The following is a 15,019-nucleotide window of genomic DNA, read 5'->3' on the forward strand; positions in this document are numbered from 1 at the left end:
ACACGGCCATGGAATGTGTCTGTCACTCTGTCTTCATTTGTTCATGCTGTTAGATTATGGCTTGACAGACCACTATGCAATCACCAGACCTGAAACAAGCCAAATAACCTATGCTCTACTGAAGAAAAGGATCTAAATGAGGACATTAACAGTACCTCAGGACTGCACAAATTTCAAAATAAAATATGTTTATGTTCCAGTTATTGCCTTGTAACTGCAACATGCAAGAGGATAGTCTGGGCACTGTCCATGGGCTTATGCTTCACCTCCAGCTGTCTACTGTGTATAGCAAATAACAGTGTGGAAACCAAGCAGAGTGGTATCTCCCATCACTCACCCACCAGCACTTTTGTTGCTAACTGGATCCCTTGACTCTTAGCGCATTGTAAGTATGAGAACCTGCCTGTCAACTTGATAAGCCCAATTGACCTGTCCAACTGAGACTGGAATTTGAGGCTGGAGCTGATTTATATGAACCTGTTTACCTGGTGTCAGGTGATTGTGGAGGTAAAATGTATACAGCAGTATGTTTCCTCCAACCTTTCAATGGGTTGCAGTGCTAATTTGCTCTTTTAAGTGGCGAGTGGGAGAGCAGGGTCTGACTTTAAGATGTTTCACAGGGAGCCTTAGTTATGTCATTACAGCCTGGATAATGAAGCCAATTTGGCTTCTTCACCAGGCCACAGGCAGGAAGTGGATTGGAGTTCAGCAGAGGCCTATAGGAAAATGACACTTTTTATTTCTTCTTCCCTCATGATCCAGAGGAGCAGAGGTGTTTCTCCATGCATCACGAGGAGATGAGGTAATGAGGAGATCTCGGGTGTCACCTGCCCATGATGTCCTTTAGCCTCACTGATGTTACCTGAATGCAAGAAACGATCCTCACTGCCTCTTGCTGCCCAAAATTTGGCTCCCACTCACCAACTAGACAGTAAATGTTTTGAATGAGTGGGAGATTGACCAGGCCTGTGTAGTGAAGACCTCAGAGTTAAAATCGCTCCTGGCCCCACCCCCCCTGTAGAGGGATGGAAGGTAAAGCATTCACTTCAGTTATCACTCAAACGGTTCCTGCTGGGTGTTAACGTCCATTCTTAGGCCTCCTTCTTTGCAGCAATTATGGGTTTTGTGTGAATAGGTAGTCAACTAAGCATTACCAGATGGTGTATTCTATATGTTAAAAAAAATCATAGACATTTTGTTTTAATGGAAATTATTAAAAGGCAATGCCCCGGGAAAATATAATTTCAAATTATTTCACCACAGATCAAAGGTTTGTCTATGGTTGCAGGTAAATTGAGACAGAACTTCTGATGGAAGAAATGTATTCCTTTTATTCTGATACAATGCAAAATCGGACACGATAAAGATGCTAGGATGTGAGTGTCTGCTAAATTGGGCTTTAGGTTTTTGAAACTCACTGACTATTTCATAACATATATTAGTTAACAAGAAAGTAATTTATTTTTATGACTGCACCTCACATCTTTGTTCATGTAGCTTGACTGACAAGCTGCATTCTAATGACTAAACCTTACACACATAATGTACTGCATTATCTTGTTGCTAAAGTGGAGCTGTGTGCAATATGGACTATCCCTTTAAGGCCTCAATAATTTTGGCAATCAACACCCTTGCAACGATTGCAGATTACTATAACGAAGGACATTTGCAGAATGATGGTTCTTGTAACTGCCTGACACCTCATCATTTTGCAGGAGTGCCTCAACAAAAGTCAATTAACCTATTTGACCTAAGCAAGTACCAGCTGCCTATCTTTCACCTCCTACTTTCTGACATTCTGAGGTGTGAAATCGGAAGAGTGACAGATGCACCAAAAACTTTTACAAGGACTATCAATTCTTCCCACTGTCTTTCAGCTGTTCACTTGGCAGCACTTTTACCTTCATCAGAAGGTTGTTCACTGAAGTCATACTGGGGCTGATTTTAAATTTGTGCAAGTGAAAGATTTTTAAGCGAGTTATAATCTCGCTGTAAAATTTGAATGGAAAAATTTAAGACTGACATTCCAGCACAGCGCTGAGAAACGCTGCATTATCAGAGGCACTGTCCATTGAATGAAATGTTAAACCAAAGCCCTCTTTGCCCTGACAGGTGGATAGAGCAGATTGATGGCACTACTTTGAAAAGGGCAGGTGAGGTATTTTTGGTGGCCTGGCCATTATGGTTGAATTTTTAGCTTTATTTCCTTATTTTTTTGGTTAATTCTAAGAGTGACTGTAATGTTTAACTTTTAACTTTGCTCCTTACTTCCTTCTTCTTTGTTCTTAAATTTTTGCACTGAGGTACTTGTACTTAAGATGACTCTGTGTATGACATTGAAAACTCCTGTACTCTTGTACTTGAGTACACTTGACAATAAAGTCTAAATCTTAATCTAAACTATTGAGGCTTCAGTTGTCCTGGTAAAAGTAGCTTATTGAGCCATAACAATGCTGTTTGTGGGACCGTGCTATGTGGAAAAATGGCTGCTGTATTTCAATAGTATCTATTGGGTATCTATTGTACTATGGTCATGGAAGTGGCTATACAAATGCAACATTTTTCTGTTTTATTTTGATCACAGTGAGTCAGAGTAGATATTAAGCGGCAAGGAGTGAAGCCAACAGCCCAATTCATACCACCTCTGGTTTTCTTCTTTGACTTCAATGGGAAAGAGAAGCAGGTACTAAGCCTGTTTTGCATCATTAAATCACGACAGTTAGAGTGAGACGGGAAGTAAATACATGGCTTCCAAGAAGCACCAATACTCATCTTAAAATGGGAGTGGACAAAAATGGCAGACTTCACTTGAAGAACTACAGATGACTGGGATGGAAGCGTAGTTGACTGGTAAAGTTGAAGTGCTGGGAGGGTCAAAAATATTGAGTAACAGCAATAACATATAAATTGGAATCTCTCCTTCAAAACAAAAATCTACTTTTAATGATCTGTATATTGTCTGACAGCAGAAAGTAGGTTTAAGTGATTATAAAGATGACGGAAAGCTTCTCATTTGGAGATTGCAATTTTCCTGGGTTTCTGCAGTATTGAGATGTTGTGGTTAATCTATATTATCTTCATCACACAGACTAACATTACTGGAAATTTCTGGTGGGTTAGCCATTATCCCTGGAGTCTGTGGGCCCAGAACGAGATCCAGTAATAAATATGAATGCACAGTTCAAATGATTTTCAATTCCTAGTAGGGAGGGTTTCCAACCTACTCAGATGTATTGATTATCCAATTCCAATGTAGTCAAAGCAGTAAGCCCAACAGTTTAACTAAGGAACCAGAGTTTACTGTCTTAATCTGAGACCTGTAGAGAGGTTGTGTAAAACACCCACCGATTATCACCCGTTTGTCATCTGTTAATGTTTGTTTGTTTCCAATCAGCCAAGTATGAATTAATTTTACAGTAATTATTTACTTATAATGTTATGCCAGTAAATATAGATCAGTTGTTATCAGGATAGTTGCAGATAAGAAAAGAATAAATATTATTTTTCATTAGTCCCAGGATATTACCATAAACATTGACTGCCTCAATGGCCCAAATTGTATCAATGATCAGTTTGCTTGATTTTGGGAACTTAACATACATTTAGAGGTCTGATATTACCTCAAACACTTCTCCCTTTTGTGAAAGCTACAGCCCGTGACCTGCAGCAGGATTATTATTAAATCATGTTAAAGGCCTATGTCAGTTGTTCTGACCAAGGCTGGAGGAGTGCACCATTGCTCTAGTCCCTCTACTGCAAGGTGGCAACATAAAATAAAAACAGTTTCTCCAGTTACCAAGAAAACCAATTAAGTATCTTTATCAGGTTTTAAACAACAAAATCTATCAATCAGATTTATTAATAAAGCCAGTTATGGGTTCGTCATCAGAAGGACACTTATTCAATAAAAATGCACTTTTATTGGATAATGTACAGAGTCAGTGATATGGAAAGTATAAATGCTGATCCCTCTAAATATCCCCAAATCATATACACACACCACACACTTTAGGAAAATAGAAACATAAAATCATTTCCTTGCAAAGGTTTGCCATCTCAAATAAAAAATCAATGTTTTATTCTTGAAGGTAAAAGGATAAAGCATAGATTGTTCTAGATTGTGTTGTACTGACATTGTCTGATGCTTGGTCATGTCACTAATCATGCATCATTGTCTCTAAAGTCTTGCAAACGCAGCTTGCTCAATGATATGTTCTTTTACTTACTCTTTCAGGAGAACAAATAGTTTTTACCCTGAAATGATGTAGATGGTTTACTTTTCAGAAATGGGAGTGAACAGCTGGGCAGCTTGTTCTTAGGAACTTTCCTCTAACAGCTTGCTCTTAGCAGGCTTCTCTTCAAATGAACCAGAAAAACAAACACCTCTCCAGAGCAATCACTGCTAAATCACCTTCTAGCAGTATTTATAGCCAAGAATACAGTTCTCACTGGTCATAGGGTTTCTAGGAAGGCTTGCCAAAAAGTAAAACTCCAACGTCTACAGTCAACTTTTAATGACCGCTTTCAAAGAAACCATTCTTGGGCTGTCACTAAATACGAATAAATTCCTTTCTCCACAATCCTTAAAAATGTAAATTTAGTTTCTCCAAGCAATATGAAGCATAAATATTCTTTGTCACTCAGCACATAACCATGCTCTTGGGGCCAGACAAGAACAATGTGCTTTTAATGTGTCCTGTTCTAGTCTGGTGCGTGACTGGAGTGGTGGAATTTGTTGGGAAGTAGGTGGGTTGGGTATTAAAACTGCTCTGATAGGTTTAATTTAAAACAAGCTACATCAGAGATTATATTGCACATTTATGTAGTCCGAAAAAGTCTTGGGTAACTAAATGATGACCCCTATATAAATGGAATTGCTCCTCTCTGCTTCTAAAAGCCTATATTATTCATTAAATACCTCCTACAGGCCATACGCTAATTGCTACAACATGACATTGTTAGAATTCAGAACAGGCATCTGATGGTTCCTACAGCTTGTAAAAATTATACTCAAGTGAGACTCACATATGGATCCACAGCTCCCTGACTAGAGCACACAGTGCCCATGTAACTTCTGCCAGGCCTGGTATCTGTTTAGTCAGCAACCATCTGTCTCTTTATATATTTCACAAAAAGGGAAAGTAGTCCAGATTTAATTTCAGATCTTGCAAAAAGCATGTTGTTCAGGTTAATCTCAGATCGTTTATACACAATAAGTCAAGATAAATATATCAGTATGGAGCTGGAGGAACACAGCAGGCGAGGCTGCTTTAGAGGAGCTGGAATGCTGACGTTTCAGGTTGGGACCCTTCTTTAGAAAGTGACCCATTCTGAAGAAGGGTCCCGGCCCAAAACATCAACTTTCCTGCTCCTCTGATGTTGCCTGACCTGCTGTGTTCCTCCAGCTCCACACTGTGTTATCTCTGGCTCCAACATTGGCAGTTCTTGCTATCTCCAAGATAAATATATCAGTTGCATATACGATCTATACTGGTACATACAAAAAAAGTTGATTGTATCTTGATGGTGGCTTAATATATCTATCAGTAACAATTTGCTTTGCACGATGATGTTTTGTTTATCAAATATTAAGCTGAGTATAGAGTGGAACATCAAAATGATGACTTAATTGAATCAAGGTCATCATATTTTCCATACATTCTGTCTACCAGCTGTACAATTATTGTTGTTCAAAAGGAAAGGATGTTTCATGAATACCAGGAGTTGTGTCATTGGCTGCCATCACTTTCATCCAGTGAAAACCTATTCACTGTGACCAGTGTTTTGCTATTGATTCATCTGTTCTTCACATCAGCTCAAACCAAGCCTCAAGATGTATCTTTATAACAATATCCTGTATACATGATTGCATGCCAGCAGGTATCTCTGCCCAGAGCTGCATATTCTACTAGAATCTCCACCACACAAGAAATAATGAGGTTACAGTTCCATCACCTTAAAGGTTCCCCATCAGAACCTATCTCTACCACCAAGTCTTCTGCTAACCGTGCACTAATTGGGAAAAGCCACTACCACTCCCAAACCCCGCACCCCCCCATGATAGTTCACAGAACCCTCAGCCATGCCTGACCCATTTCCCACACTTCTGCCCTCACCCTGTTCCCTCCTTCCCAGAAGAACAATAGGCTTCACTTGATGAATTCAAAGGTCTCTGAGGTGTCATCTGAGTGATGTAAGTGTAACATCAGTAGTTATTTTGTAGTAGACACTCTACTAGAGAGTGCAGCTCTAGGCTTGCTGTCACATCATCATCCTCCATTATTTCTGCCACATCCAGCAGGATGGTACCACCATACAGATCTTCCTCGCCTCTCCACTTTGGCATAGCTCAGTACAGATGAGTGTATCAGGGCTCAATAACCAGTGCCAGGAGCTCTTTGTGTCAGGGCCAGGATGAGAGCCAGCAGTGAGACCTATGATATCTGTCCCCATCACTGACTGTCAGCATTCCTAGACCCTTTCCTTTATGACACCCAGGTCCATTCCTCTGTCACTCCCAGTACCTCTTCATTCCCCCTCATGGCAACTTCCTATGCAGTCCCACAAGGTGTAAGACGTGCCCATTTATCTCTTCCCTTCTCACTATCCAAAGCCTTAACCAAACCTTCCAGGTGAAGCGACAATTTACTTGTACGTCTCTCCATCTAGTTGACTGTATTCACTGATGATAATGAAGTCTCCCCTACATTGGCGAGAACAAATGCAGACTGAGTGACTATTTTGTGGAACACCTTTATTCTGTCTGCATGAATGATCTAGTATTCCGTTCACATGCCATTTCAATATACCATCTTGCTCACATGTTAACATCTGTGTTGGATGCCTGCTGCAGTGGCCCAGCTAAGTTCAGCACAAAGATCAATACTTTATCTTCCACTTATACACATAGCCTCTAGGACCTAAAACTGGTTTCAACAACTTTTATACCATAAACCCTATTCCAATTTGTTTCCCACATCCCACCACTCCCAAAGTCTTGTTTATGTGGGTTTGTTCTCATTAGTTTTGAACTATTTACTGCTATTAGCACCCACTATTAACACTGACTCTTCATGTATCTTCCCTACTATCACTTCTCTACAACAATAAGCACTCCCTTTGGTTTTTGCACTGTGATACCATTACCATTTGTTCCACTTGCTCTTCCTCCCTCTTATTCTACAGCATTAAACCCATCATTCTTTCAGTCTAATCACTCTGAATGGACTTAAAAGGGTTGACTTTGTTTTTCTCCACATAAATATTGTCAGACTTGCTGAGTTTCTCCAGCAATTTCTCTTTTACAATTGGGACAAACCATCACACCTCCACCCTAGAAAATTACTGTACTTCCTGAACCATCGTGGATCAGATTTAAGGATTCAAACCATACTGTGCAAGATAACATTCCTTTCCCCACTACATCAGAATACCTCCAAATGACCTATCAGTAATTTTAAAATAAAGTCTAGATTGCATTGTTTGCAATGTATTTTGCTTGGAATCTGCCCAATCATTTTAACAGAATTTTGTCAGAACAAGTTAACCCGCTCACCATTAATACTGCGTGGCGTAATTTCAACCTGTCAGTGGTAAGGTTCACATGAGATTTCATGCTGTTAGAGTGGTAAGAGCTCAAAATCCCTGCTGCTGTCATTTTGCAACCTCCTAGAAATAAACCCATAATTTCAAGGTGTGTAAATATTTTCAGCTCCTCCTATCAAAAAAGTCTTTTACAGTGGGATGGAAGTTAGCTTAACCCCACCAGAGAGTGAGAGATACCAAACTGAATACTTAACAAAATGGAACAATAAAAGGAATATAAAAGGCCAATTCTGCTTCTCGATACAGAATGTTAACTGCAACACGAACAATGGATCCTTCTTCCAGCATGAGGAAAATCAAGCTTATTTTGTCATTCACAAGATGCGTGGTGTCAGTAATGTAACAATTTAAAAAAGAAAGTGCTGCTGCTCCAGTCTAATTTAAATGTATTTAGCTTTGTCAGGAAAGTTATCAACATCGTTCATGTGCATAGCAAATGCGGATGCTTTTCCCCACTATTAATTAATTTATTAACAATAGCTTTACAAACATCACAGCAAAGTGAGAAATTTCATCCGTGTGCACCAAGGGTTTGCATGGTAACATACAAGTGCCAATTCTCATTTCTAACAAATGGTGTTGAAATGGAAAAATGGATAAAAATTTACATATTCATAACTTATTGAACAATGGATAATGAAATTCAACAAGTCAATTTGATTTTTATTAAAATTGAGTAACTGATAGAAAGGAATGCAGCAAACATTCCAAAGCATTCAGCAACTTAAATGATTACTGCAGAGGACCTGGAGCTCAGGCTGAGATCGTTTGAACTTATGAATGAAATCTAAAATTACCAATTTCTAGGTATTCCAAGAGAATATAATTCGCCCGAACCTCTTCTCGACCTTGCCCCAGTGATTGCAAAGATACTAGCTGTTTTTTTCCCTCCTGAGGGAGGACATCTGGACAATTTAGTAATCTAAAGGAATTTGGATCTGACTGTGAATAGTCTGTGATGTCTCAGTGCGAGATCCCAGGAATGGAGGTATTCCGGAATAGTTGCATGCATAAGCATGCAATCCAGATGCCTGTCTGTGGCCTTGACCATGCAATTTATTGGCCAGGTCATGCATCCTATTAGTTCTTACAGAACAGACAAATTAGGTGTGTTTTACTCTCTGCCGTTGTTACAAGCTGAGTTGCTGTCCTGCTGTTTCCTAGCAGGCCATTAATGCCCTTCATAAATCACCAATTCTAAGTTCTCAGGTGGTGTTGGGGATGTGTATATGTGAGTCTGAGTATGTGTGTGTGCGGGGATGGGACGAGTAGGGAAGAGAGGGCAGACCATGAACTGATTTTCTTGACAAGAAACCTGTATAAATTTGCAAAACGTTGAATGTGAAAGGTTTTAGTGACCTCTGAGTATCCAACTTCCACAAAAGCCAAACAGCCCCTCCCCCCCATTTCAAAATGGCATCAATTGAAGCACCACGCTCAACTATCTCCTGCATTGAGGAAAGTTTGCTGGTGTTTTACTAGCTTACTATGGAATACCTCATACAGGCCCTGTATCAAGAAGCACCCTCTGGAGAAAAGAATAATGGAGGAAAACTTGACCTACTGTATAGAACACACACGTACTGCCAGTCAGTGTCATTGCCACAGAACTTGGAAATTCTATGGGTAAGACTGATGCCCTGTGGCAACCAGAGCTTAATAAAACAGCAACATATTTATATAGCACCTTTTAATGTAATTAAATCAAATTAAATGCGCTTCACGGGAAGCAATATTCTAAATCAAAGTATGACACCGAGCCACAAAGCAGCTACTGAACAGAAGAGCTAAGTAAAAGATTTAGGTTTTAAGCAGTGTCTTAAAGGAGGTAAATAAGGCCAAGAGGCAGGGAAGAAATTTCATGAGTTTGGGATCTAGATAACTAAAGGCCCAGTCACTAACGGTGGAGAAATTATGTCTGGGAATGAATAAACAGCCTGAAATAGAGGAGCCAGATATTTCAGAGGGTTGCAGGTTATTACAGAGTTAGGGAGGGATGAGGCCATTGAGGGATTTGTGAACAAAAATGAGAATTTTAAAATTAAGACATTGCTTGGCTGGAAATCAAGGTATCTCAGTGAGTAGGGGGATAGTGAACAGAACTTACTAGGTTAAAAAGATACAATTCTGGATGAGTTAACCTTTACAGACTGTAGAATATACAAACTGAACCAGGGGCACACTGGGTTAGTTAAGATTGATCAGACTGCTTAGACAACATCCAAAACTGGACGATGAGAAATTTCCTCTAATGAAATATTGGTATAACTGAAGCTAACAATTTCAATCCGTGCTCCAAACTCTATTCCATGCTTCAGTATGAAACTGAGTCTGTTTGCAACGTTAGCGCCACCTTTGTTTCAAAGATGGCATCCAACATCGCTTCATGCCAATCTAAGATCACCCCTTTACATCTCTGTAACGTCGCTCAATGTCACCTCAGCTAAAATATTCATCCATGCCAATGGATCACAAACTGGGACCCTTAAAGAATTGGGGAAAATATGAGTTGAGAGAAATGTAGATAAGATACACTGTGCACATATAATTTATTTAGATGATATGCTTATTGTTAATCTTGAAGAGTAGAATTCTAATATGAAAATTTGAGTTAAGGTTTCTAACTATATATTGGCATTCAGAATGACTTCTCCAAGTTTTTGGGTTGGTAAGTCTTCGGGTTTTGGTTTTGAATGATAAAGTATCTCACAGAGATGTCCCAACTGAGGATTAGTGCGATTTGTCTGATGTATATGTCAACAGATTGAAGGATCCATCGAATTGAATACCCTGAAGCAGATGGAGCATCTTACGATATGAGATTACATGACCTGAGGGGCCATTCAGCTCTTAATGATGCACGGCTTCCGTAATTGCACCAGCGTAAACAAAACCCCTTCTCAACCAGGAACCACTGATTTTAAAATCACTTACAAGTGGATTGGGAAGCAGTAGCCTGTTGTTCACGGTTTATTTGACAAAATGAATCACATTCAAATTAATTATCATGTTTGATCAAGGCTGGGCCTCCGGCACTAAATCACTTATTTATATATCATAACTAATGTATTTCCATACCACCAGGCTGCTTATACACTCAAGGCAGTCCACTTTAAACTAGCTTCATTTATGTATAGGCTATAATCCTTAAATCATTTTATTTGAATTACAACAAAAGTGATAGTGGAGTCCAATATGCAACTTGGGATTTGAGGTTTAGCATTTTTATAATATATTAAAGTTATTCTAACAGATTCTGGTAGAACATAGAAATTGAAAAAAAAGACACACAAAGTCACTGTTTCGTTAATTGTGTCTGTGCCAGCTGCAAAAGATCTATGATAAAATGTTTAATCCCCACTTTCCAGCTCTTTATCAATGATTGTCTAGCTTAAAGCACTGGAAGTGCACATCTAAGTATTTGTTCAATGCACTGAAGGCTTCTGTTTCTGTGGTGTTTTGAAGTTTAACTTAATATATTGTATATATAAGCGGAGATGTAACAAAGCCAATTCTGGAAGTTGGAGGATGAATGAGGAAACTACCTGGTGTTATAATGAAATTTCAGGTGGGATAAGATTCCTTTCATTGCCATCTGCTCACAACCGCATGGCTGTAACTCATTGTATAATGGTGCAGGAGAAAACATGAAGAGGTACGCGTTGCCACTAACTTCAGACTAGGAGTCGCTAAGTCAAGGGTATATCACTGTGGGTGCTATTTAAATGGCTTCTCATTTCCCTTTTAGAGAATGACCAACTCTTTTCACCCTTGCCAACATCATGGTGTAATTTTGTAAAATTAACCACTAGTATGTATCAACATGCAGCTCCTGACTCTTTGGTCTAGTATTTTAAAAAGCAACAAAATTAGTCACAGATATTGAAATGCACTCTTTTTTTTAAGGTAACCAGTCACCTTGCTGCGGTATTAGCAATGATCTTCAGGCTGCTGGGATTCCGAATCAATTTGTCCAGAATGCTGACAATCTGTTCAAATTTCGGCCTGTTATTCCTATCCTTTTGCCAACAGTCCAGCATCAGCTGATACAGGGCAGCTGGGCAGTCCATGGGGGGTGGCAGCCGATATCCTTCATCAACCGCTTTAATTACCTAAATGAGAATTCAATATAAGACATTATCAGTGTGTCACAACGAACACTACTCCTCTGAGAAACACAATCATAAGCAATCGTGGAAAAGGAAAGCGTGGGCTTATCATGGATTTTAACACAGTAGGGACTCCTTTGGCAAAAAGCAAAGTTGGGCTGAAACAAGGGCTGGTATGTTTAAATCCAGATAAGTGCACATTTACCTTTTTATATTGAAAATTTGTAGCTAAATATGACTACTTGGTGCACACTTAGAGGGATGACAATGGCATTATATTAATGTCAGTGGACTGGTAACTCAGAGACCCAGGATAATACTCTGAAAACACAGCTTCAAATTAAATTTACATTCAATTAATACATCTGGAATATAAAACTATTGACAGCAATGGTGTTTTTTTTTTTGTAAAAACGCATCTGGTTCACTGTCACCCTTCAGAGTAGGAAATTCGTCACCTTTATCTGGTATGGCCTACATTGTGGTTGATGCTTCGCTGCCTCTGAAATGACCTAGCAAGCCTCACAGTTCATGGGCAATTAGGGGTGGAGTAACAAAGGTAGGCTTGACCATGATGCCCTCACCCAATGGTAGGACAACTAAAAGAAAAAGCAAGAACAATAACACATGCTCTAGTGTTAATTGTATGGTGCCAAATTGGCCACCCATTAACATTTCTCAAAATTCAATTCAATAGAAATAATAATCAGATGAAATGTAAATCTGGCTACCCACTTTGTTGCCTATCTTACAGCATTGCACAAAGGCAAATGATTCCCATTCACTCAGATCATTATTTAAAATGAATCTTCCAGCAATGAACACAATACTCAATTTAAGATTCAGCGATAAACAGAATTTAGATGTAGCTCAGAGGAACTCTATCTGAAGTTTTAGATTCAATTCAAATTTTGATTTTTCAATTAATGGAAATTTACGAGCTGATTAGACTTCGAAAACATGCAGGAGAATTGAAGCTAAGCCAGCTTTAGTTCAGAGGAGGCTTTGGAGTTTATTGCTATCTATCTCTTGAGCTCTGTCAGCAGTGAAGGAGGGGCACAATACTGGACTGATGTAAATGCCTGATGTGAATCTCCTACTGTTTTCTGTGGAAAATGAAATGCAGCCGGTGCTGAGGGTAGGTAATTTAATATGACTGGTGCACACACTGAATCTGGCCAGCTCTCTGCATAAATACACAGATCATGTTCAGCTCAGGTCAGCTTGATGAATGTTATTCAGGCACACATACGTGTGTGTGTTTATGGCATGGTTATTGTGTAAATGGGGCATTTGAGATGATTATTCTGTTAATGGTAATTTTGGTTGCTGTTGATTAAGTGCACCAGGAGGTTTTGGTATTGTGTCCAGGAACTGTCCAAATTGGAAAGTGAAATGAAAATGCAAGGGTGTTATTTTCCCAATTAGAATACAAATTCAAGTTTTTTTCTCATCTGCCCATGTGGATGGCAGAGAGAGACAATGAATGCTTTCAAAAGGAAAAAATGGGCACTTGAGGGAAATAAATTTGCAGTGATACGAGGATAGAGCAGGAGAATGGGACCAATATGGACAGGATAGCCTCAGTGGGCTGAATGGCCTTGTTCTGTACTGTAACTGGTCCTAAACTCTGATAGGATTATATCTGGACATAAGAATTCTTGAACGCATTTTATATTTTCCTTGAATTTGGATTACTGATAATTTAATAAAGCAAAACACAACAATGTGGTTGTAAAAAGGAGACATTGAGCCACATGAGAATGGCAGGAGGAAGAGAAAGTAGTTAATAAAATCACAGGGTATATTTAGAGATGACAGGAGTCTCACCTTCTGGTTAGAAAGCCAGCAAAAGCCCATCATCAAGTACCTTGAGGTAGGTCTGCCTACTGAGCACTGCCAGGATACTTAATTTGACAACTGCAAATGCTGCAACCACTAAGTCTAGGTGGTGCAAAGAGTAAAAAGGAGAGATGATTGAGAGATTAAAGAGGAGTTCACTATCATTCACAAAAGTCGGAAAGCAATAGCCAGTTTCAAAGATGGCCCTATTGGAATTGAGTATATTCAAAGGAACAAGATTCCAGGATGCAGTGGCCTAAGTCATATCATGCATTGAGTGTGAGTGACGAGAGTCAGATTTGAAGGGCAGCTGCAGCAGTGTTCTGGGGTTTCCCTTGGAAGGTGACACCAACCTGGACAAGGAGGTGCATCATTCCTTCAGCAGAGACGGTGAGCAAGAGCAGCTGGTCAATGTGTAACGTTCCCTCAACCCGTAGGCATAGCCTCCCTGATCCAGGGTGGCTTCTCGCTGATCAGAATGGTGGCTGGAGAGGGCCGGAAGTGTTGCAACAGAATAAAGGAGACCTCTTTTCCAGACACTGCAGGGAATGGGAAGCTGTGTTTTGTCAGTGCCCCACCCCACACCCCCGTCCCCTCTCCTCAGTGTCAGACTCCTCGGTCCCAGTTGGCGACAGTGGTACATACACATCCTGGTAACGTTGTCATTGTCAGAGCTTCCTGTGACCAGCTGCAGCCAGTAGATATCTCAAGTCATATGTGCGGGGCTATTTTAACATTACTGATGGTCTATAATTGGGTATTGATGAAGTGTTTATCGAGTTAGCAAGATGGTGGCTGCTAGCGATCGACACACCCCCTGAGAGCTCAGATCACCACAGGATTCCAGGGTGCAGGATCTTGATTACCATGAGGTGATCATGGTGAGGGGGTTCCTTCCCTTCAAACCCACAGCTAGTAATAACCACAGTGCTTTTTGGGTTCCTCTTGTGACCAGTCCCCTGTTCACCACTGGTTAATTATCAGCAGTGATGGGATGAGGCTGTTAAGTGTGTATTAATTACCCACTTTAGGGTCTCAGGTGGCTATTGTTTGTAATGGGAAGGGTGTCAAATGGGGCATTCTACCATGGACCTAGTCAGAGTAGAGATGGGAAGGTGGCAAGTACCTCAATCTTTTTTTTTAACCAGTCACGGGACGTGGGCATTGTGCTTTATTGCACCTCCCTAGTTGGCCTTTGTGAAGGTAATGCTAAGTTGCCTTCTTCTGTGATGTAGGTAGACACTCAACACCATTGAAAAAGGAATGCCAGGATTTTGACCCAATATATTTCCAAGTTAGCATGGTGAGCGGGTTGGAAGGGAATTTTCCAGTGGTGGCGTTCCCACATACCTGCTGCCCTTGTCATTGCAAGGTGGTAGTGGTTCTAGTTGTGGAAGGTGCTGCCTAAGAACCCATGGAGAATTTCTGCAGTGCATCTTGTAGATAGCACAAACTGCTGCCAC

The 15,019-nt window shown here is 40.1% G+C and overlaps 1 protein-coding gene across 2 annotated transcripts in view; it reads right to left on the minus strand.

Annotated features, from left to right (window-relative positions):
* The window catches only part of epha3 (eph receptor A3), a 236,833-nt gene that overhangs the window by 15,584 nt on the left and 206,230 nt on the right, over nt 1-15,019 (minus strand). For both annotated transcript variants that reach the window (XM_048603132.1, XM_048603133.1), the window contains exon 15: nt 11,524-11,717. In XM_048603132.1, the coding sequence (XP_048459089.1) occupies nt 11,524-11,717 (194 nt within the window). The remainder of the gene's footprint in view (nt 1-11,523; nt 11,718-15,019) is intronic.

The sequence above is a fragment of the Rhincodon typus genome, chromosome 11, assembly GCF_021869965.1.
Source record: "Rhincodon typus isolate 14 chromosome 11, sRhiTyp1.1, whole genome shotgun sequence".
In the NCBI taxonomy this organism is placed as follows: Eukaryota; Metazoa; Chordata; class Chondrichthyes; order Orectolobiformes; family Rhincodontidae; genus Rhincodon; species Rhincodon typus.